Source organism: Macrosteles quadrilineatus, unplaced genomic scaffold (assembly GCF_028750875.1).
Source record: "Macrosteles quadrilineatus isolate MER2022 unplaced genomic scaffold, UCM_ALF_1.0 Scaffold_3__2_contigs__length_128488019, whole genome shotgun sequence".
NCBI classification, from domain to species: domain Eukaryota; kingdom Metazoa; phylum Arthropoda; class Insecta; order Hemiptera; family Cicadellidae; genus Macrosteles; species Macrosteles quadrilineatus.
Genome location: NW_026542596.1, coordinates 7678237 through 7704105, shown reverse-complemented (window position 1 = coordinate 7704105; position 25869 = coordinate 7678237). Strand labels below are relative to the sequence as shown.

The 25869-nt window shown below is 35.3% G+C and overlaps 1 protein-coding gene across 3 annotated transcripts in view; it reads right to left on the bottom strand.

Moving 5' to 3' along the window:
* Positions 1 to 25136, bottom strand: part of LOC128988830 (rho GTPase-activating protein 12-like) — a 51634-nt gene extending 26498 nt beyond the window's left edge. For 2 of the 3 annotated variants that reach the window (XM_054410513.1, XM_054410515.1), the window contains exons 1-4: positions 25030 to 25136; positions 20385 to 22238; positions 19474 to 19662; positions 19034 to 19168 (exon numbers count right to left, since the gene is read on the bottom strand). In XM_054410513.1, coding sequence (XP_054266488.1) covers positions 19034 to 19168; positions 19474 to 19662; positions 20385 to 22163 — 2103 coding nt within the window. In that variant the 5' untranslated portion in view covers positions 22164 to 22238; positions 25030 to 25136. Of the gene's footprint in view, positions 1 to 19033; positions 19169 to 19473; positions 19663 to 20384; positions 22239 to 22719; positions 22808 to 25029 lie in introns of those variants that run through there. The other variant, XM_054410514.1, reaches the window with a different exon arrangement.
* Positions 25137 to 25869: the final 733 nt, after the last annotated feature.

Here is a 25869-nt window from a genome sequence, read left to right as displayed (position 1 = left end):
TAGCTACCAACTATACTCATCTCTCAGTTACAGAGGAGTGTGACAGTCGGTAGGGAACGTGTTAATGTACTAAATTATTTTTTTAAGCTCTACAAAATGGTATAGAAAGAAATTGCAATTTTTTTGGTTTTTATAAAACCCTCCATAAATCCTTGTTCCCATGGTCCGATCATGCTGGTTCGCGAACTCGTCTGAATAAATGTAGGTTCCCACATTTATACTGAATTTCATCAAAATCGGGTCATTTTTGCTCGAGTTATCGTGCTAACGGGCACATTTATATATATGAATTAGAAAGGATTGTGTTTTTGGCCTCTGGGGACCTCAAAACGAAAAATTAAATCGATCCCAGGTTCAGGTCTTACCATGAGACCTACGGTAATAGCTTATTCAAACTCAAGACTCAGGGCCGTCCCTAGGGTTGGCGGCGCCCGGAGCAAACGTGGTCGTGGCGCCCCCTCCCCCCCCCCAACAGTAATAGTCGCATTCGCATATTATAATACTATGTTAATACAAATAGCCGCTGTGTGGCGCCACAGAAAACATACTACTATAACCCAGAATCCCAACCGCATGGTAAAAAACGTCAAGTACTTTAAGAGAGCTTTGCCTGTCAATTCGTAGGCAGCGCCACCAGCATTGCGCCCTCAGCGCCCGGGGCAGCTTGCAAACACTCTATTGGGAAATTTCGGTCCATTTCAATTAGTGGCCTATTAGAATGGTGGTTTGATGGGTAAAATGGTTCATTTACTAATGAAAAATCTGCCAATAGTTTTGTTACAAATGTTAAATAGTTTTATATTGTATACTGTACTTGTGCATGAATAAAGATATTGAAAGTGAAAAAATAAATAATAAATAAAGAAATCGCTACTAAAATATTTAAAATTGTATTAAAACAAATTCTTAATAAACACAAAACTATTTTAATTATTTTTTTGTACAATCAATCTAGATTGTCTATAACAGTTTATTTTTACATCAAGCATCCCCATGACAAGGCCATAGCCTGAGTAATGACAAATAAAGGGAATTTTCTCCTGATGAGTCAATGGTTCAAATTAACTGCAAAACATCTCACAAGACTTTCTCTTGCTTGGCTCTTTTACACACCATATAAAAATAGAGATAAATTTAGTAAAGTTTTACCAAGTAATATTTTTTTTATCTAGAAAAGTAAACTTAGTAAACAAACTAATTATTACTCATTCAAATCGGAATTAATGTAAAACTGATAGTGGTGTTACCAGAATAGATAGAATTAAGTTTGGTAGTAGATAACTTGACAATACGCAAATACCAGAAAATTAATAACAGCTTGATAGATGTGCATTTGTTTCTCCAAAGCATTACTAATTGATTGGCAATTTTCTAAAAAAAACATTTTAATTATAATTTGTTTGGAAAGTTACTTTCGCAATGAACTCTTTAAAAACAATAAATCAGCAATATTTGGACCTTTGAGTTCTATAAATTAGTCAGCTATTTAACTAAGCCTATTTTTAAAATGTTTCCCCTGTTTTAAAATGCTGTAAAACATATTTATCTGGGGACAAACACACTGTAAGAATATATGTCAAAAGTAATCAACTTCTAAATTATCACTGCAGTCAGTGTCTTAAAAAGTTCTTAAACGCTCGTGCTTGTGCTACTGAAGTTTATGTTGGTGTCTGAAAATGGCACCATACAGTACCAAAATAATTTACCTCCTAAGTACTATGTCATCAATTGAAGAATCTAGAGGGAAGGTGTGTTTTATTTGAGTCCAACAAAGTAGCAAATGCCTAGTTTCCAGTACAACTTAGAAAAAATAAACCCAAGCTGTCTACTGTTGTGAGCCACAGCAAAGCCAATTGGACTTCTCATGTCAAATCCTCACCTGGCCAAGAGACAATACCTCAGTGGTCAGTGGTCTACCACACTAACAATACTGATAAGTCCTAATCCCAAGTGTCAGATATAGCTTAATGCTCTTTTTGTAAGTGAAGGTTTGATTATGTTACTCGCTAACCAAACCTCAGATAGGTTTGAGGTTCTAATGGTTAAATATGACTAAATCTTTTAATTTGAAGTTTAATTTCGGTTATTCATTTATTTAAGGGATTATAGCAAACATTTTCAGTAAAAAAAATTTATCATAACAATTTGGGATCCACACCCCCTTCTTACCCTCTATCCCATTAACTCTAAGCTGTCATGTTTTGCCATACCTGAGGTTCAGGTTCGTCCAAAGCACTCAACCACAAGTCTCTTCTCCACTCAGTAACATCACTCGACTCACTACTCGTCCTTCCTCTGTGGAACTTCTTGGCAAATGCCAAGATATCATAACTCTCCTCTTGTATCACAGGTAACCTCATTCTGCTGTTGAAGCTGCTGCTTTCGTCCAAATCAACACCATCTTCCACCAAACGGAAAGCTGGTTCTAAACATTCTTGGTGATTGTCGTACATTTCTTTAGATTCACCATTGTGCAATCCTTTGTTTGATTCTGTTAAACATTCCAGTTGTTCATTTAATTCAACAAAATTGAGCTCTTGGTTTGATTCTGTTGAACTATACTGCTCTTTGCTTGGCTCTTCTGAGATTTCTGAAATTCCTTGATCAAAGATTTCTCTAGAAGTATGATCAACATTTTTCATTACTTGTACGTCCCCTCTAACATATTTTCTGGAACAACCACGGTGTACGCTGGAAAATTTGTTCATAATTTTGGAATCAATATGACACATTCCTTCCAAATCTGAGCGTGAAATCAGGACATTTAAATGTTCATTCATATCAATCTTTGGACTCAAACACATATGATCATAATAACTTTTATCACAAATTGGACTTCTTTTATTGACATTAACAAGTGAGTCCAAATCTTCAAAAAGCTCCCTAAAATCTGTTTTCAACTCGAGTAAATCCAAGTCGTCTAAATCAGAGTTCAATTTCAGCTCATCAACTAAGTTTCCTAAATTCCTTTCGAGATATTTGAAAAAAGAATGTCTACTAGACGACTTTGCTGTATACCTTAGATCAGGATGATCACAAACAACGTTCACTACAAAATGTCCATTTCGACGCCACAACACTACATCATGTTTATGTAAATTGCACTGGCAACACTCTTCTAGTGCAGAACCAAACGACGAAACAGGAACAACAACAACACAGACACCGTCAACAGTCCAACACTCGCCTTCAGTTTTAATCTCGAGATCGAACTTATCCGTCTCATTCCCACTTTTCCAATCACCGGCTATCTCATAAAAGTCGCACACAACATCCACAAAACATTGGTCCACGTCGTCGTCTGCATGTTTGAACATCAGACTCTGATAACACGAGTCCGCGATGAAGGCCATGCTGTTCTCACACAACCTCTTGAACTTTACATTCTCGCCCAGCTGATACGGCGGGTCGCGGTAGAACGGGTTGGTCTGCCACACGGTAGAGTCTACGTTCAGTTGCATATCGGCGGGTTTGACTTTGACAGAAATAGCGACCCGAGTGAAACGGAATGCGCGACAGCGACAGCGGACAGATCTGACGAGCGACAGCCCGTTATCGTTATCTCTCCGATATCCGGTCAAGTTGGCAGAGAACAAAACCACAACGCCACAGAGTCACGCCTCACGCCTACTGGGTGACGACGCCGTTAATGAATGACGTCACGCGCATTGCCACAATTACGCTCGGGTCATCTCGGGTGAATCGACATAACGGCTTTGAACCCGTCTGATATCGCCACTAATTGATTGCACTAATGTAAAAACAAGCAAATTGAATTTATATCACATCACTTATTGTGCGTTAATAGTTTGGGCATAGGATAAATAAACACCAACGGTGTTTATTAATTATATGGTTTGAGTATCTATATAAATAAAATTAGAGTTTTGTCTGTACATTGCTCAGAATCATAAACTTTTAGGTTATTTTTACGTTTTATACATTAAAGAAACCGAAACAAGTCTCATCTAAATTTCTGTCTGTCTTCCTGTCTGTCATACCATGAGCCATTTTACGCGGCCTTCTCCTGAAAAACGAGAGTACCTATCAAGTTCCAAATCATTTTAATGTATTCACTGGATTAACGAGATTGTCTTTAGCCATTACAATATGGCGTCACTACTTTGTAAATAAAATGACGGACGTTTAAAAACCCAATTTTGTGCAATTCTTTGTAAAGTTTTCCCATTGTTTATCACATATTCATCTATGAAATAACGAACAGCTGTTCGAATCAAGATTACTTCTTCTAGCTGACACTGATATGTTTGCATTGAATGTTGTTTACAAATACCGTAACCAATTCCGATCACGTTTTGAAAGCAAATCCAAACCAAGTAAGATTAAAAACGTTTTTCCTTACATAACGGAGGTAATTAATCGCAAGTGCAATAATTTGTAGGGTATCCGTAAATGAAAATAGAGATTCTTTGTGTATAAAATTGTTCTTGAGTTTTGATAACCGGGGAAAAGACCTTGAATCAGTGTTGTATATGGTTGGGAAATGGGAAACTTAAATTTTTTAAATGAGCGTTTTCAGTCGAGACTTGGCACATGACTGACGCCCGTCTACATGTCCATAGTAAAAATAAAAATAGGCATACCGTGTATTTATGTTAAATTCCTCATGTGTAAAAGTGTACAGTTCGTGTATGTGTTTCAAAAACTCTAAGAAGCACCTAATGGGGAAGACCTTTTTTTAGGACTGATGATGGTGATTTAATTTTGCCGAAATGCATCTCCTGTAATATGATAAATAATTAGGATCGACCGGCGGACACAGGTAATTTAACCTTTTATTGACTGTCATACCGATCCGGAACAACGACAAACAACATAAAATGAAGTTATGTATAATAGTTTGGCCAGCATATCTGAAAATATGCAAACCAACTGCTGTTTTTATATATGAAGTCCAGGTTGCAACTGAATACTAAAAGATCCCCGTGCGTAGAACGGGTACACAGCTAGTGTAAAATAAAAACGTATTTTTGTTTTAGGAACAGTTTTAGAGTAAAATCCATTGCTTAAAATATACAACATTGTTCTACTATTAGTTTAATTAAACATCCTACTACTTTTATAAGCAAAACAATTATACTGGGTGTTTGGGTGTACGTAGGAAGATTTTTCTGTCATGTTATGGGTTATTTTTTATGGAATTCCCTATAAAAAATATCAGTTTAAAAAACGTGAAAAACACGCCTAGAGATACCATGGATTAGTATCCATACTGTACGACTGTACCAAACATCATAAAAATCTGACCACAGGTGTAGAAATAGGTTAATATGCAATAACTAGTTCATCTTTTGTCTTTACTAATTTGTTAAGTATAAACGATGTAAAATCGTAGTAGGCTATATTTTTCCACCTTAATAAAATGGTTTACTTCAGATTGATACAATAAACTCAACATACTTTTTAAACTACATCGATTTTATGCGAGCTAGCTAGTTAAAACGAAACTTAAAATCCAATTATCCGTTTGCGTCTTGGGGTTTCATTAAACTAGGTATTGTAAAATATGCTGTGGCAAACGATATTATGTAAGCACCTCCAGTAGGCTACATGGTACGACAGGTGCAGTTGCACAGGGCCAAACACCCAAGAAGGCAGCGATAAATGTGTTCGATAATTTTCCAAAAACAGTACATGGAAAACAAAACAAACCAAGGAAAGACAACATACGGCATTTACGGCTAATGCAGTTAACGAATATATATACACGTTATAACAAAATCAATTAAATGAATAGCCTGAACTATGGGACCGCAAGTAGCAATCGTCATAAATAAACCCGAAATTAACCATGGCCGAACATTGACATTGGACTACAATAATCCCAAATAAAACCGAAATTAACAATTGTCAGCCATTGGACTGTAAGTAGCAATAATCGCAATTAGGACCGTAATTAGCAATAATTGTCACTGTCAGCCATTGTACCGCAAGTAGCCCAATGTAACCTACAAGTTATCGCAAATAGGCCGAAAGTAGTAATATATTGTCTAGTCTTGTCGGAAATTAAACCGCAAGGAAGCGTAATAAAAAATAGAACCGAAATTAGCTATTCTCGGTCATGAAACATGTAGCAATAATCGCAAATAAGACCGAAAAAATCAGAAATCATATCTTCATTTATTGTCATGCAAACTACGGCAAGGCACGAGCCTTGGCGAGTGCCTTAAAAACTTCTACGAGTGTCGTAAAGACTATTAACGCGAGTTACGTACACTACTTTACCTACGACAGTTTTTTTAAGTACTAACAATCTGGTTTTTAATTACTAACAATCATTACTCATAAACTTCTTAGAGAGGTTATGTTTTCGTTGATTCCGTTGATTTCGTTTCGTATTCGTTGTTTTCGTTGAGCTTCTTCTAGCAGCATTCTCACCATAAATACTGAATCAGTTACAGTTAGGGAAATATTGCATATTTATTTGGACAACTGAACAATATAGTGAAACAGTTAATTTACAGTTAGATCTCAGCATCGAATATGTCGTCCACAACGAGTTGGGTGAAACGACGGTTAAGAGGTTTTCAAAATAAACCAGAAGCTCATTTTTATTTAACAATCCAACCTTATTTTGTTTTGTTTATTTAATGAATTGCTGGTATGTAATTTCATACATTTGTTTCGATTTTGGTGGCAAAAGATTACCACAAACAGTTTGTGCTCTCATTTCCATCTCGTCAACTTCACTTTCACTAAAACTGAAATTTTTAAATCAGTTTAATCTACCTTCCTTTAACCACCAACTTATGTTAAAATTACGCGAGTATCAACGGGAACATTGAACAAGACGGACCAACAATTAAAATTGTCAACTGATCAGCTGATCAGCTGATTAGTTGACGTTCGAAACATTTTAGCGAATTTCCCATATAGGGAATAACCGTAGTACTCATGGTAAGACCTGGACGCGGGACCGATTTTTTTTTTCGTTTCGAGGTCCCTAGAGGCCAAAAACACCATCCGTTCAATTTCATATATATATATATATATTTATATATTTATATATATATATATATATATATATATATATATGTGTGTCCGTTAGCACGATAACTCGAGCAAAAATGGTCCGATTTTGATGAAATTTGGTACAAACGTGTAAACCTACGTTTATTCGAACGAGTTCGCGATCCAGCATGATCGGACCATGGGAACGGGGGTTTACGGGGGGTTTTATGGGGTAAAAATAGGTTTTTCGCATTTTTGACCCAAAAAACATAAAATTTAGCAATTTCTTTCCAAACCATTTTGTAGAGCTTAAAAAAACAAATAATTTAGTATATAGAAGCGTTATTATGCGCCTAATGGTTACGGAGAAAATTCCAAAAAATTGTAAATTTAAAATTCCCATGTTATTCTTATGGAGAATAAGCAAACTGTTGTAGTTTGCTTGTTTATGAACATATTTTGATCAAATTTGGAAAATGTTTTTATTTCTTACTAACTATTAACATAAAAAAAAACAGTTTTACCTCCCTGATGCAGCAAACCTAAGTACTTGTTAAACTAATTCTATTTAAATCGGGAATAAATGTTATATTTTTAAGTAGACATTTCAGTGTAAATCAAATCAGTCAAATGGAAATTCGCTTAGTCTGCAGGTTTGCTGCGGCGGGGGTATTTTAATTTTACAGTACTTCTTTTCTCTCAATCCTTGAATCTCTTTGGTCCGTTACCCCTGTTGATATGAGGAAAACTAATATGAAATGAAACTAATAATGCTGATATGAAAGTAAACAGCTGTTAAGTGAAACTTTTCAATTCTAAGAACTGAACTGAAATGGCTACTTTAAAAAACGGTACAAGAAAAAAGGTTTGCTTAAAGTTATTTTCTAAGGCCTAAATGTTGCTTTGAAATATCAAAGGCCTGCAACTAGCTGTACTTCTAATATTTTACAAATTAAAAAGTCGTCCAAATAGAATAATGGTGAATGTAAATAAAATTCCTGGGGAATTGGGAATTTGTATTTTGTTTTGTTTGTAAGCCTACAGAAGTTTGATTTTCGTCTCAACAAAATTATGATTGTCTCGAATGTGTTTTTTCTCTCTTAGGTTTTGGGTGTCAGTTGAATTTACTCCATATAGGTAGAGCTACGAGATTAGGCCTAGGTCTATGTTGCTTTGGAATTTACAAGGATATACAAAGGTTGACGGCATGTGATTGGATGTACCTGACATTTGTTTTGCCACTAATCTGGTAGAACTACCGGTTTACTATACCGAAGACCTGTTATACGAACGCTAAAACCGCGGCGCATTTTTCGGGGCGGTTATTTTCAAATACGTGACGCTACAAATGCAGTGGGGATGATGCTACATTAGCGCTGTATATATACATATATGCATATATACAGCGCTGGCAGAGGGTTGTAGTCGCGTGATTCACTTATTTCCACGATAGACACCAACCAGGTTGGTTAAAGGTTCTTACATTTTATTTTATAAACATACAGTGCGATTGAAAAGTCACAAAACAGTGTAATATATTTATTACCATTATAGATCAAGTAATAAGACTTGGTATATCAATAATAACCATAAATGTCTACTCTTTTAAGCTATTATCACTTTTTTATCCCTTGGGCGGCCCACAAGGAGTCGGACATAATTATTAAACAGCAGCATAGGTCGAGTTTGGTATCAAATTAAAGTGTTAGTAGAATACATTGCCACGAACCCGAAGTCAAATTAGCCCAGTCAATGAATGCAATAAAACACCCTTTTTCGCAACTAAATGGTGGAAAGCTGGATTTTTTATATGTGATAGAACCACATGAGAGGTGTATTTTCCCAAAAGTCCCCACTTCTACCCCTTGAGATTTTCCCCCATTCCCTCCAAACCTAGAAATTGCAGTGTTTTACTTAATTGATCATAATTCTAATGCTATGGAGCTGCAATTTGTTTTGTTTTATTTCTGATTAGTTGTCCTACAACTTTTGTATTTATAACATTTTTCTAAAACCATTAATTAGGGAGATATACAATTTAAACTTCGTTAAAAGCTTTGTTTCAGAGTGCAAAATTTTGTTTTTATCTATGTATACTTTAAAATAGAAATAATACGCAAATATGATTCAAACAAAAGTTTTAGTACGTTTTTCAAGGTTTACAAATATATTACTGGTTAGTCATCTAGGTGACCGGGTGAAGAGCCGAGCGTCGGCAAAGTGAGCGCGTGCGGGCTAATTGAACACCTCTGCGCTGCGTCATCGCATCTAGCCCAGCAGCCATTAAGTAAGATTCTATAACCATTGCTGTATACGAATAGAAGCTCACGAATCTTCAAAAGAAAGCTTATGCAAATTATTTTACTACTCGACTTTTTGAGTAAAGGTTGGGGAAATAACAATGAAAACATGTTTTAATTTATCTTGGAAGCTTTTTCTTTACTATAAATTGTGAACTGCTTAAACTATGCTTGAAATATTAATACACACGCTACAGTTTTAATGGACTACTCTATTCCCGTACGTAGGACGGGCCAACAAGTCGTACTTATTTAATACGCAAGCAGGTTTTTTGTGACAATTACTCCTCCGAAACTACTTTACCGTTTGACATGTTTTAGGTGTCATTGGAAAGAGCATAACGTGAAGTTGTGCAGGAAACTTTCTTTTTAAGGAAATAATTGGAGAGTGAGGCCCTGGGGCCCTTTAAAGTTTTGCATTTCTCCATAAGATAAACATGGGAAACAAACATTGTTATGAAACTACAGCTGTTGTCAGAAATTAAAGGTGAGAAGAAGAACATATGTTAATTGTAAACAGTCATTGTGCTTGGTTTAGGAGTGAAATAAATGTTTTAAAATATCTATATTATTAATAAGCTACATGAAACTTTGTAAACAATAAGGATTTCTGTTTTTAAGATTTAACCCCACATATTATATACCAAAATGATCGTCTAGGTGTGTGGATTTGCAAACTGAACTTACATTTTTGAAAAAGTCCCTTGGCCCCTGCCCCAGTGGCTTCTAAAGTTCCCATGTTATCTTTATGAATAACATATTTGAAAACATAGAAAATTCATAGAACACTACCAAGTTTTTTTTTGTCCTAGGATGCTAGGAACGAGTCCAGAATTGTTTTTCACATTACTTCAGGCTAGACCTAGGAGTTGCGGCATTATCACATAGATCAAATCCATTGGTGATTTGGCGGGATTTGAACCCGGGACCTCTGGAACCGTAGTCGCGTGCTCTAACCACTAGACCAGCTCGCTCCTCCGAACACCACCAAAAAGAAATAGGGATTATGATTTTTAGAATTAATATTCGTTATTATTGACAACCTAATTCCGCTATGAGTGGGAAACATTTGTAGAAAACACTAAAAAACAAGATGAGCTTTTGAAAAATGATGAAATGTTGATTATATTGATTTGTTATGTACATCGTGAGTATTTCCATAATCTTTGAGTCGACTCTTTTAAGGTCATCGTAAATTATGACTGTTATTTGTTTTAAGATAACGCCTGTACCTAATACTTCGCAATTGCTCAAATTCGAGCAACAGGTACTTTAGTGTTATTAAATACATTACAGTAGAACCTCTTTAATCTGAAACCCTGAACGTCACTAATTCGAACGCCTCATTGCTCTACTCAGTAAAGTAGTTCTTTATTGTATATATTGTATTTATTGATATACGCACCATAACTAATTCTACTGTAATTTACAGTACTGTTTATACACGATGTTTACTACTGTATTAAATAAACACTGTATTTTACTTTATAAAGCATTTTTCACTTTTCCCTTAACAAATAGGCTACAATCTATTTTAGCTACGTTTTAGCTATTGTTATGTAAAAACAACAATATGTTCTGTAGTCCAAACTACTGTATTCTATAGTACAAACTACCCCCGGTCCCAATTAGTTCAGATTAAAGAGAAGGTTTGGCTTATTTACTGTACAGTACCTCCTCATGGGGGTCCGCTGGAATTGGGAAGAAAATCATAAATTTAAGCATAAGTCGATATGCACATCAAATTAATAGTATATTACATTACTAGCCCGGTAGGTGGTGTTTTACCGCGCGAGCACGATTTTCAGGTGAGTATGGTAAAGCTTACCGGGCGAGTAACGTACAATACTTTACATCATACTACACAGAAAAATTAGTACATTTTAAACTCATAAACACAATTTATTTAGGACATAACATAAATTATAATATTTTTATTATTCAGAAAATAAAATAGGTCGATGCAATTAGCTGTTTATTTCATCAGCTGACTAAGTGCACGGTAAAAAGCTTTTACCCTGCAGTGCACGGTAAAAGTACATTGCGTTACATTTCCGTGTGTAGGCACGGCAAAGGGCAACTTTCCAGCCTATCAATACGGATGGAAAAGTACCTGTTTCTGTGTAGTATAATGTTAAAGTCTTTATTAGTAGAATACAATGTCGCAAATTTTAGGTCAAAAGAACAACTGAAATCAGATACGTAGGGATGGCTTATTTATACTATGTGTAATGTTATAATAATTTATACATTCATTTATTTGGTAAGGGATGACAGATTATTTATATATACATTGTAAAATAATTTTATTTAGTCATTGATTATAGGAAATAAGTAAAATTTTTAGAGATAAGTACCGGTAGGCCTACACAATAGAGATAATAAGTAAGACCATTGCCGTATACAAATCGAGACACTGCCCACGAGTCTTCCAAGAAAAGCCTATGAAAATTATTTTACGGGTTTTATCCAGATATAAACAGATGGGTGACATAGATTAAACTTGATTTTATCATTTACCTAGGATAATGCAAGTAGACTTACTATCCTTTTGTAAAATCTAAAACGTTGTTTGCCATGTGTTCATGTGTGGTTACATTTGGATGCGCTGATGTAGGCAAAATCACTTTTATTTTTCAACTAAATTAAATATCTTATAGTTTGAATAAATGAATATGGGAAATTAGGATGTACATAGATTCAATGAGAGTGGGTAATCATCACAAATATTAGAACGGATAACGGAATGGATAATAAACGTAAACAAATTACGTCACTAGCTTACTAGCCTGTTTACTTTTTCAAATTCCTTCCACATGTGACAAGTTCTTTTTTTTCAAATCAATGTTATTTTAACTAAACATCTGTTTCAAAACAAACTGTCTGTTATTGTTTTTACTTTTTTTTGTTTACTAATTTATTTAGCAATTTTATGCAGTGAAATTGATACAAAGGAAAGGTATGGACAATCTATATAATTAATACACGAACTTGAAATTTGTCGGTTGAACTCCTCTGCCATTTCTTAACCGATTTTATCCAACGACGTCTCATTGTAAAGAGCGTGTCGCGTAGATTTGCAAACTGGCCTTACATTTTTGAAAAAGTCCCTTGGGCTCTGCCCCAGTGGCTTTGAAAGTTCCCATGTTATCCTTATGAAGAACATAATTGTTTACATTTTGATCAGCTGTATAATTTAATTGCTGTTATTTATTTTCCAATTCAACGAAACGCATTGTAGTCCAGGAGCAAACTGCACATTTCTAACTCCCGTGGGATTTTTTGTAACTATATGGAATCTCTTTATTATATGTCACATAATGGTGTAGTACCGGGTGTTTACCTTCAAATTGCGCTGTTTGGTTTTTATGACGTAAGTTCATAAACAAGCATGCAAAACTATTGACCATAAGAATAACATGGGAAGTGAGTATGCAGGTTTGTGGCCATGGAAATGTCAAAATGGGGATTTTAGGCCATAATCAAGTAGATCTCAACTAGATAAAGCCACATGACAATTTTTATTAAGATATGTTGAGAAATAAGCGAGATATACAATTTTATTTTTTCCCCATAAGGATAAAATGGGGACAATGTTCTGTGTTTACCGCGTGCAATATCTCGGTAACCAATGGAGATAGAGCAATGATTTAGGATAGCAAAATGTTTGCTTTTTCGAGCTGAATCTATTGGTGTAACTAAAATCCGATTATTTCACTTTGGAAAGAGTTATTATTAATTTAATGAATAGATGTCACACATGGCGGCCATTTTGAAGGTAAACACCTGGTACTACACCATTATGTGATATATAATAAAGAGTTACACATAGCCACACCTTCCCTTCACAAAAAATCCCACGGAATTCAGTTTGCCCCCCGACTATTGGGTAATTTACTGATTTGGTTGAAATTACATATTTACTACTTTAATTTACATTCGTACATACAGTATTACAATGTAAAAAATCTAGAAAGCCTGGGCAATTTGATATATATTTTACCAAAAAAGAAAGCCTTTTAAAGTACTATTGCCAGATAGGGAGGAATGGCTTGGCATAAAGGGGCCCATCCCCGCAGGTAATTAAGAATGCTGCTAGAATTTAGAAATGGTAGAATACTAATTTAGAATGGTTCTAAAAATTCTAAGATTAAATTAGGGGGCAACGGTGCAGGTGTGCTTTGGAAAAGAGAAGGCATTGGCTTTAGCCAAGTGGAGGTCACTGCTATATTGGTTTGTGATCAATAAAATCTTAACAAAGAGATCAGAGACAATACAAATAACATCCTACTCCAAATACAAGCTCTAAACTCTTGCAAATTCCAACTCAGGGCTCGTGTGGGATTGTCTTGCTACTGTGTCTGAATTGGGTAGGAGGAATGATCTAACGCTTTGCTGGGTGCCTGGACATTCAGGCATTGAAGGAAATGAAGCTGCAGACAGATTAGCAAATGCTGCCCCAGTGGCAACAACAATTGGTCCACAACCCTTCTGTGGTATATCACGAAAAAGCGTGTGCACCAATGAAAAGCACCGAAAACGTTGGGTTGATACTCCCCTTCTTAGAGTTAGCAAGCTTAAACTCAGTTTGTGCCTTCTAAACGGGTTGCCTCTGACTTTTTGAGGCTAGACAGGCGAAGAATTAAATTAAATCAACAGTAGAACTGATAACTGGTCATGGGCGATTCAGGAAACATTTACAACGGATGGGCGTGTTTGATGGTGAACCAATCTGTAGGCACTGCGGTAGGTCACAGGATACAGCTGATCACCAGCTCTTAGATTGTGAAAAGCTCCCTGATGCTAGAGGGATAACTCTTGGCAATTTGGTATGAGATAGATACCTTCCCGAGCAGGAATTGATTGGAAGACTACAGGCTTTCATTGGATACCTGAATTTGTAGGGTCTATCAATAAAACAACTGTCTGGGGTCCACAATAATTCGACTTTTCGGACTAAGTGCTTTATGGTCTCGGCCTGCCCCTGTTAGATTAGATAAGATAATACTAATACCGTGTCCGTGAGTTTTTTGCTGGCAGGCAGTAATGGGTATAATGGGTGCATTTTCATAGGTAGAAATTCTACATATGTAAATAGACATACGTAACCGATGCATTTATGTAATCTGGTTAAATAAATGACTTAACGTCTTAACGACTTAATAACAATGTACAACATATAGCATATAACATAATATAATGGAGGATCAATAAGCGGTAGAGTACACACTCTTTGCTTAGTAGTCATTTATAAAAATCAACAGGTATTATGAAGACTAACTAAGTAATTAAGTAAGCAGACAACGTTACGTTACAGCTCAGGGGCTAAAAACATGGATTTTGATGAAGATGAAGATATGAAACAAAACAGGTACTTTTACAGACTATGACTGCGCATCAAGTGCGCTTTGACAACGCTATTTAACTTGGTCCCACGTTGCCGCGGCAGATTGTGCTAACAACACACCCGGCTGACGCGGACTTGCCGATGACAATGCTGCTTGTATAACTTGCACTGTGGATGTAACATTGCCCCGATGAACCGACGCTGACACGTTGTTAAATGTGCTGCGGCAAAAGCCCTATTACAACATGGCTCTTGGGTAGATTAATATTGAGCATACGTTGTGACTAAGCCCCCCTGGAATATGGTGATTTGAAATATCAACGGTTTACAGTGTGGCCATAGAACTCCTGAAAGAAAATTCACACCTTTTTCCCGGCAGCAAAAAACCTGGTTTTCCAGGTCATGATTCACAGCTGCCTTTTACTTTTTACTAAGGGTCTGCAGATATTTTCTCGCTGTTAATGCGTTCTCAATTTTGCTGTGACTGCAGAAGACGTTCACAATTTTTCTGTGACAGATTTTCAGGTTTTCCCGGTGAAATTTCAAAATTTCCAATACAATAAATTTACACATGATTTCCGGTTTTACCGGAAGTCCACGGTCTGTGGTAACCCTGGGTTTATTCTTGGCTGTAATTCTATTAACTCTTTATAGATTAACTCATATCACAGAATGATTTTTCGGTTTATCAAATTCTTCCTGCGTATTTAATATATTTCCTTTCTAGCATTAATGTAGAATATTGAGACCATCACTTATACCATGTTTATTGTCGATAATTGTTGAGCAAATTCGGTAATTGGGCGGTTATGTTGGAGAAACACAACAATAAGAATACAGCATGTACCGTAAACCCACAACATCAGACCAAACCATCCATAGCACATTTTACCCCACATATTATCAAAAACTGACCACCTACAACACAATGGTCTTCCACTAAATCCAGAGAAATACAGGAAGGAACTTAACCCTCTAGGTGTTGTATTGACAACCTCCAAATGTCTCGAGTATTTATTCACTAACTTGCCGAGTTTTTATGTAAACTTCCATAAAAACTTTCAAAGAAGACATACACATATAAATATAAGTATATAAATTTTCTTAAAGTACATAAAATAGGCTATCTTTAAATATATCGTATAGTACCCATAACTTACAAGAGTCAATTCATACATGAGTTCAAATCCAGAAGATGAACAAATGTTATTTCTATTTATGAGTAACCAGACATTTGGTAAAAAACTAACAGTCACTAAATAAAAAAAAAATGTTATATACATTTTATTCTGAATTAAATTAGGAAAAAGAATATATATCGTTATATAGTGTTTATTTGAAAAATGATATCTAAACTTTATAAAAACAAAGATATGAATGCCGAAATGGTACTCATGCAAACCATAGATGAAACAAAACAAGCAGAAAAACAAACACAGGAAAAAATACATAGTTCTCAAAACGGCCATCTTTATTGGTTGTGATGAAGCCCAGAATCTGCTGAATACATTGGTATGCATTGTTACCGGGATCGTTTGATAGTACAGGATTATATTGAATGAAACAGAAAGCCTGCAACGTCGCCTAAATTATGGCGATTGACACCTATAATTGCGGCGATTGGCACCTCAAGGGTTAATATAATAAAGCACATTGCTAGATAAAATTGTTATAAAAATAGTACTTGTCACATGCCAGCAAATAATGATAATATAACAAAGTAGTGTATTGCTATGTTGAGTATAACCACCAAATAAACAACTACCTGAAGAAAGATCTGAGTAAACATGGTGTTGAACAGGTTTTTCAAACTTCTAATTGGCTACAGAATGTATCTAAAGGTAAACAGGTAATAAACCTAAAAGTTGATAAATATGAAAATACAGGTGTATACCACAGGGAATTACCACAAAAAATGTCTGATGAGGTATGTTTGCCATTATTTTGTAGAAGGTAACTGTTTTTTTTTTCACTCTATAAAATTTAAAACAACTAGCCGCTATACCAACACTTGCAACAGGGTTAGGATGCGAAAAAAGACAATGTTGGTTCTTTGAAAATGCATGAAAATGGTTTCAAATCATCCATTTAATTTAGAAAAGATAATCAACTGTACCACTTATCTTGATAAGCAACCGTTTTTGGTTAACTCAGAGGGAGAACACTTATTTAGGCTACCTGGGATTGATATAAAAGTGATACCCATGTGTGGGAATAACCCACATCACCGCCAACAATTATAGAATAAGGTAAGAGTCAACCAATCAATCAGCTGATCCGAAGGCAAGCAGACAGCTCTAGTCGGACCGATACTAGCGCTCCGGCAGGAAAACGACCAACCGCCGGCAAGCAGGTTTGTCTTGCATCACCACTCGAAGAAGAAGGAAGGACCGACTTGATCTTTTGTCTACAGTTGGAGAAGTAGCCGTAATGTTTAATTAATTAATTAATCCTTGGGGGACAAAGGGGTTAAGGGGTATCTTGTCTAAATTGGGCAAGTGATGTAACTAAATTAAACTTTACAATTATCAATATTTAACTTAGGGCAAGTTGTTGCAGGCATCTAATAATGGCGAGGGCTAATTAGAATATGAAAATGTAGTTAATCTATTAATTGAAGACCCATCAAAGTTGTTTTACGCTGAGCAGGGTTTTGTGAGAGCCATTGGGAAATGGATCCAGTATGTTTTTAATTAAAATGTGGATCTGGGTGAATTTATTCCAGTCGGGACCCCACAGTTGCACCTATTAAACTATTTTATATAACCTATATGATTTTATATTTAAAAGATACACTTAAGTATTTAAGTGCATATTTGAAAAAAAATCTACCGGTATATTCAAAGTCAATTAATTGTTAAGCTAAACGAATCTTACAACTAAGGGTACTGTAGTTTAAAAAATGTCATTGATTGTTATTATTGTCACATAAAAGAGATACAAATAGCCCAAATAGTTTAAAGTTAGCAAGGCCACTTTACAGTTAGTAAATTAAGTAAATGTCACAGTGAGCATAAAGAAACAAATATTCTAATTTTCACTACAGTACCCAGCTTTAGTTTATGAAACACTTGCAGAGTACCCGTCCTTCGTACTTTTATGCGTATAAGTAAAATGCTTATTGCAGTTATACTTGTGCTTTGTGTTTGCTATGGGAGAGGACACGGTTTAAGAAAATTTGGTTCTTTTAATTTACGGTATGATGTAGTAGCCCTATAGCACCTACCACTGCCCCTAAACAATAAAAATACCCTCGCCGCAGCAAACCTGCAGACTAAGCAAATTTCCAATTGCCTAATTGGATTTACACTAAAATGTCTCCTTAAAAATATCACACTAATTCCCTATTTAAATAGAAGTAGTTTAACGAGTGAGTACTTAGGTTTGCTGTTACAGGTACCTACATATTTTTATTAGTAATGTAGTAATGTCTACCAGTATAATTTACTCGTGTTGCTTAATATTGCGGCCCTTAATAATACGAGTGTAGCCTACCTCAGTATCCAAGTAAGTTCTTAGTTTTTAAGATAACATAAACTAGTGTACCTGTTGCTCGAATTCGAGCAATTGCAAATTATTACACGCGACTCACGAAGATTATGGAAATACTCACGATCTACACAACAGTTAGATATAATCAAAATCTTTTGTAAATATCTTGTTTTTAGTATTTCTACAAATTTTTCCCTCTCATAGCCGCATTAGGTTGTCTATAATAACGATTATAAATGAAAAAAAAAACATTATTTCTTTTCTTCTACTTGGTTGTGTTCTACGACTTTTTCTATGTTTCCATTGTTTGCAAATCAGTTATTTCAATGATTGCTCAAGAAATGTAAAAAGTATCGATATACAAGCAAACTAAAGCAGTTTACTTACTCCATAATAACATAGCAATTTTAAATTTAAATTTTTTGTAAATGTCCTCTGTAACCATTAGGCACCCCAAAAACGCTTCAATATTCTAAGTTATTTGTTTTTAAGCTCTACAACAAATAATTTAGAATATAACTCAAAATCAAATCAGGCAAATAGAAATTTGCTTAGTCTATAGGTTTGCTGCAGCGGGGGTATATTACTAATACCTAGCAATGATTGCCCCTTTCCTTCCATCCTCAGCTCCATTCTGTTACTGGATCATCACAACTCGTATACTAGGTTCCAGTAACACTTGACTAAAGCTTTCTATTTTTTGGGTTTTGCCATTGACTTTTGTCAACAATAATTGTATCTAATTAGGTTATTTTATTTCCTAATGAAAAAATCCAATAACCATCTTTTCTTATTTAATGAGCAATGTTAGGACTAAAGCTGGATAAAAATATACAGTATACTCTTAGACAATGAGCTATGTACGAGTTAAAGCCACATAAAAAAGTATTTTAAAAATGAATTGTAGTTTCAGCATTCTTACCTTTGCGCCTGAGGCAGGTTGGATGTAGCAGGCTTGTCCAGTGACAGGGTCCATCTCAGAGGTCCAGCCCACGGGCAGAGACATGCTCACCACGAACATGTCGTCTGCAACCCCACCCCCATCTACATCTTCCTTCTGCAACAACAAAGAACAACAGATAAAGTTAAATATTTGTTCTGATTTATTATTCATTTTTCTTAACTATGCACCAAAAGGTTGTTATGGAATAAAATAATTCACATTTAAATAACATGGGAATCTAATTTTATGTCTAATCTAATTAAAATGAAGATTCTGATTCTGAATATTCTAATGTTTAAATGTATAGGTAGTGTAAAGTTGTGTGTTTCTGGTGCCATTTTGGATTCTTTCCTACTGGGTAAGCCTGCTATCTTCAAAAAATCTTCCTAGGTAGAGAATTAGTATTTGAAAAGACTTACACTAGTGTTATATGCTCGCCGTGGGGGCTTCCATCTCTTTTCTTTGGTCTGGACATTATAGAAGAACTTGCGTCCATCTTGGGTGTCGTACTCACTCCAGCCTTCGCCCAGAACTCTGGAAGGTGACTGATGTGGCACAGGAGACGGTGGCTCTTGACCCAACTCATGTCTGGACTTATAAGAAAACACCTGAAATCAAATTTATATATTGATTTAGTGTTCTTCCAAAAGGGTGGATCAAAGCACTAGATTTAGTAAAACTTGTAAAACATTATAAAGCATCAAAACTCATGTTTCTAGCACTTTTTCAGGGAGAGGTGGGAAAATGCTTTTAAGCACAATAAAAAACCGCTAGGTACTCTATTGGGCACAGACCTGGGATTGTTTGTTACATTTCTTAAAGTCAGGCCAACACATGGCTTAAGCCCTAGGGCTCCCACCGTTTTTGGCATTTAGTTCTTTTATGATGTAGACACATCTTGGTCAAGGTCAAGCTTCTTGGAACGGAGAATACCCTAAATGAAATGTGACACATAGGTTTCTAGCCCCTGGACTATTTTGTTAAGACAAAAATTGGTTTTACTTCACCTCTGTCAAAATAATCGTTGGACTATTTGACGGTCAAGTAAAACCTATTTTTTTATTATGAAGCATAGACCTACTATTCATGTAAAACTTATGTTTGCTGTTTTAAATCGGGAATTATTTCAGTGTCTGGTCTACTTTTAAACAAATATGACGCCTATGAATAAAGATACATACATACAAACATGGTTATTGCTCTTGGTTAGCTGATCTAAAAGTGGTATTACTTATCTATTAAGTTATCTTTTCAATCAACACTCATGTTTGATCAAAACAAAATATTTAAAAGTAGGCCTAGGTATTAGGATGATCCAAGAAACACTTACCCTTCTCTTTCTAACGAGAGGTATTTTTCGAGCCTTGTGTCCAGCTTTAGACTCACAAATTTTAATCTTTGCTAATTTCACCGAGTCTGTTTCACTGCCACTTGAAACCAAATCTTCTCCGTCTGTTGGCACCAACGAATCAGATGTCGTACCTCCTGATATTTTCCTAAAACTGCCTTCAATGTCAATATCCAATAGACTATCGTTTGAACTTTTTTCTGAGTTGGTTTTTCCGGAAACAGAGACCAGAGATGAAACTTTGCTGTTAGAGTTTGCAGCTGCCAAGTTTGAATGATTATCACTAAATTCACCTTCTACAACAGAGTCTAGACTATAACGTGAAGTTGTTTTTTCCTTAGAATTCACTAAATGGGATAACTGACTGTCGCTTCCAAAGCATTGCCGGTTTTGCAATTTTTTTTCCTGGTATTCGGATTTCTGCAAAACATCATTTACTTTATTGCAAATAACAGTGTTATTGTTGGTTCCAATAGCACAAACCATATCATTTGTATCACACTTCAACACAGGCACACAAGAGCTATGGGAATCACAGTTTTCTTCCACTAAAGTATCAGATACTTTATTGGGTTTCCCCACATTCGAAACAGTTTTTAAAGTTTTCTCACTCATACTTTTTTTTAACATATTCAGTCTATTAGGGCTTGTCTTGAAGCTCCCATGATAATTTAAGCTGTTTTTATCAACATTGAGGTTAGGAGAAATGTTTACTTTACCATTATCAATCGGTTCATTCCAAGATTGTGACCTACACTTAGTTTTTAATCCCTGTTTTACCTTATCTTCTGTACAATTAGAAATTCCTTTTAATAACTCGTCTTCACGACAACTTGAAGAATCGGTTTTGCACGGTATAGCAGAATTAGTGACATTTTTTTCAGGATTGTTTCTTAATATGTTAGTTTTAAATTCTATCTGAAGTGATAAATTTTCAAGAGAATCAGAAGCTGGTAGGCCTAAACCTGAAATTATTGGACGAGAACTCACCCCCAAATCTGTTTTAGTATTGATAGTATTCGTCCATTTAATATCTTCATCATTTTTAATCACTTCACTCACCAAGGTTTCTCCTGTTGTATTACTCGTCATGCTCACATTGCCAGATAAATTTTTATCTAAGGTAGGTGAATTGGCCGTTGCATCATCATGGCTCTTATCAGTTGTTGTGTTGGTGACAGGCTCTATTTTATTTGTGCTTGCAATTGAGTCATTGCTTCTGTGGTGTAGCTTTATTTTATCATTACTTGATATTTCAGGCATTACCTCTTCCTCATGTGTTTGACCTTCCTCACCCAGTGAATTGTATCCCGATGATGACATCGTGCTAGAAAGTGCCTTTGTTTTATTTACATATGGAATTTCTTTCTTAGAATCCTTTTCTAAACATGATTGTGATGAACTTGAGTTACAATCTTCATTCTTATTTCCTGCCGAGCTTGACAAACTGGGCTTTTGAACTGAACTTGATAGTGAAATTACAGGTGACACATTACTGGAAGATATTTCAATGGAAGATTTGGTATTGCTTTGGTCTTTGTTATTGGCTCGGACATGTTGTTTTGATTCCACTTCTTCTACGTAAGATGCAGGTACGAAAAACGGTCTCTCTTCCGAACTGCGTATAACTTGCCACCAATCATCATTTGTTTTTTTGATGAGAAGTAAACGTTCTCCAGAGGAAATTTTGATTTTCCGTCCATATTTTGTGGTGTATTCAAAATCATAAAGAACTCTAAGATTGACATCACAGAAATCCATAACTCTTTTTGATTTTTTCTAAATGTAAACTTTTTATGCACATTTTAGAGACTGCAGAAATGACCGTTGATCAATCTGTAAAATAGATCAAACAAACGCATATAATTAGACATACATAGAGGTAAATGTGGTTAGAGATTCAATTAGTATTAATATACTATTATATATATAAATGTATGAATTTAATTGTATGTAGTCTGTAAATCACTAATAAGGAAAGAATAATAGCCTTATGGTTTATATAAATTCCTCTATTTAAAATTGAGGTTTAGAGACAGCAACTACCTACTAAGAAGTCACAAGTCTTAGAAATTACATTTTCCATCAAGTAAAATACATTCAAAACATATTTATTATGCTAAAAACTGCACATAAGTTCAACTAACTTAAGCCTGTGTGTACAGTTTATGAATAACAAAGTTTTATGAGAAAAGCACAGTAGAATCCTTCTTATCAGGACTCCTCAGGACCGAGGCCAGTCCGGATTTAACAGCTTTTCCGGTTTAACAAACCCCCCTAAACTCTTTAAATTAGTAACGTCTAATCATAGACTAACCAAGACAAGTAGACTTCTCTTCCTATTGTAAAATCTTAAGCTTGTTGCACTAGTATCGAGAAAATTTGGTTGATTTTAAGATTTGAACTTTAATGTTTGGTTTTTATATCTAGGAGACGAGTTATTGCTTATGATTAGATCGTTTTACTGAAATTAACTGAAATAAAGAGAGACAATTGTAAGTAAAAACACAATCTTAGCAGCATTGGACGGAACTAACAATAAAATTGTCTTCAGCTGATAATGATGACAAATCTACAAAGGGAGTTTTGAATACAATGGTCTAATGCACACTATATAAGACAATAAATTATTCCTACAAAAAAAAATAGTAAAACTAGACACACGATTACTCGTCCCAAATCTTTTCCACGAGAAAAGTCTTTCAGTACTACCCACTTTTTGCCAATCCAGTCAGGTTAACCCGATGTCTGGGTAAAAAGTGTCCATATAAGAGGGAGTCTACTGTAACAGCTAGGATAAGCTTAATCTACCACTTCCACATTGATTTCATTAAGTTATGCGACATATTTTATTTGCTATGTTTTATTTTAGGCATATGAATTGCCTACAGTTACGGGTTGGCTAGCATGAGGCCAATTATTCACTTAAGCTTTGAGTAATAGAGGCTCAAATATCCCAACAAAGACTTTTTTGGGGCTGCACTTTAATTCCTTTAATTGGGGCCCCACATTCATTTAATTGAAATTTTTAATTAAAACAATCAATATATCGATTATTTAATTTGATTGCTCAATCCATTATTTTATCAATTTTACTTTATTTTTTGTATTGTTTACTTTTTTGTTATTGTTTATATTGAAGTATTTTTGACAAAAGTTAAGTAGCCTAGCTTATTGTAAAATGAACTAGGCCTACCGTGAAATTTGTCAGCATGTTGGGTGCCTATAAAACCTGTTTCAAATGGATTCAAGAAAAAGGTTCGGTTCCGCAGGCTCCCAAATGTCTAGTGTGGAACGAAAAATTAAGTGAGAATTAGATGTGAGAAACATGACACAGGCCCTAGCTTTCACATGCAAGAAAAGGTCTAAACCAACACGATGTATCCAAAATTGCCCTAAAACGTTTTTTGCAGGAGTACACTTCGGATTAATTTGAGCATATTGACGGTGGTGTATTTTTTTAGTACCGGTATTGATGTCACTAATTACGACTTTCTAATTCGTGAAACAAGCTCAAGAATCATCACACATTAACTTATGGCCTTAAAACATTAAGTTATCTTAAATTTAGACATTTGATGAGCATTTTTATGCCATTTTTATGTATTTTTAGGGCCAGGGTTGCCACCTTAGGTTAGGGAAAAATCGGGACATGGCCCAACTCCACCCGGATTATAGGCTTAAATACCGGCATAAGGAACCAAAAGGAAAAAAAATCGGGACTGTCCCGACAGAATCGGGTGGCAACCCTGATACGATTGTTGTTTTCATGTTTCAAACAGTGTTTCCAGATGTCAAATTTGTATACCGTACCATAAACAGGATTTTCAGACCATGCACAGTAGCCTATGAAAGTGGGATTATATAGGTACTATGATATCTGATCTTTAATTTTCGTCTGCTTTCCGTATGAAAACCAACTATAGCATCATATGGTGAAAAATCTCATTTAAGTAGGTAGGCCTATAAAGTGTAATATGAACCTGTGATGGTAAAATATTTTTAGTAAAATGCATTAAAAAAAACGGAAATGTTCAAGTTTAGGCCTACTCAAGCGGATAAGTTAGATTCTCTTGGCCTGGTGAGCGGGATTGTTGTTTTAGTAAAGTGGAAAGACTGATAGTAAGGTGTGTGGATGACTAACTTAGGGAAGCACATTAAATAGGCCTACAACCAAGTAGCCCTGGTGCTGCACATATTTCTACTTAAGTTTTTGGTTAATAGCAATACCAATTGTAAGTAAACCTTGCCTTTTTTTTACTTACTCCAAGGAATATAATCTGGATAGGCCTATAACTTAAAATACTGAAATAATTATGAATAAGGGATTCTGAATTTCTTTCCCTGTAAGAGGATGAGCCTAAGACCTAGGGCTACATACGATACGATAATGGTCCTCAAAATTTCATTTACTTCACCATTAAAACTAGATCTGATTATATGCAGTTTGACTAACAATATTGCATAAGTATGCCTACCGTACATCAAAACAATCTGGGTATGGTCAGAAAATAAAAGTATTTATTTAGTGTTGTTGAAATGTTAGTGTTGAAGTATTTACAGAAATGAATAATAACGGTTTTATCAAGACTACGGATTTTAAAGCCATAAAAATTTGTAAAGTTACCTGCTTCGAAATTTGTTATGGATCCAAGGGTAAATAATATAAAAAACAAGTCAAACAAACTAATAATGTTATTTTTACAAAAACAAATAACGCAAAATGAATCTTCTGCTAATAATGACAAGAGTGACGTATGTAACACTGTAACTGCTGTTCCTATTATCGTAATGTTGACAGGATTCAGGCAACCTCGAAAATCTGAACATTGAGTATGTAAAATATGTTATACGGCTCTAATGACATATAATGATGTAGTAATAATATTTAGGCGAGATGATTTTCTATATATTTAAAATCCAATGTATGTTTGTTTATTTGTTTATTTGTCCTTTATGGACTCCGAAACCACTCGACAGATTGTAATGAAGTATCAGGCAATATTAAGCATTATTCAAGGATGGGTTGTGTGAAGTTTGGTGCAGATCCGTCAAAAGGCCTCCACCCCAGTGGATATGGAGTTTCCCATGTTAACCTTATGAGTACTCATATTTAAATGGAATTAAAGAATCTTAACAGCTGGTTCGACTAAACAATTTGATTCTGTGATGTTCAATAGCATTAAAAAGTTAATAGGTTTACCAACAGGGTGCAGCACTATTTTTGTATAAATTTATGGCAACCGCTAATTTGCAACCAAAAGGTGAGTGAGAGTAACGAACGAACTTCAACCTGGAGGCAAGTTAGTGTAGCGAACGAGCTAATCTAAAGGCAAGTGAGCGCAGCGAACAAGCTCCAACCTAAAGGTGAGTGAGCGTAGCGAACGAACTTCAATCAGGACGTGATTAAGCCATGCGAACGAACTTCAACCAGGACGTGATTAAGCCATGCGAACGAGCTATCTTG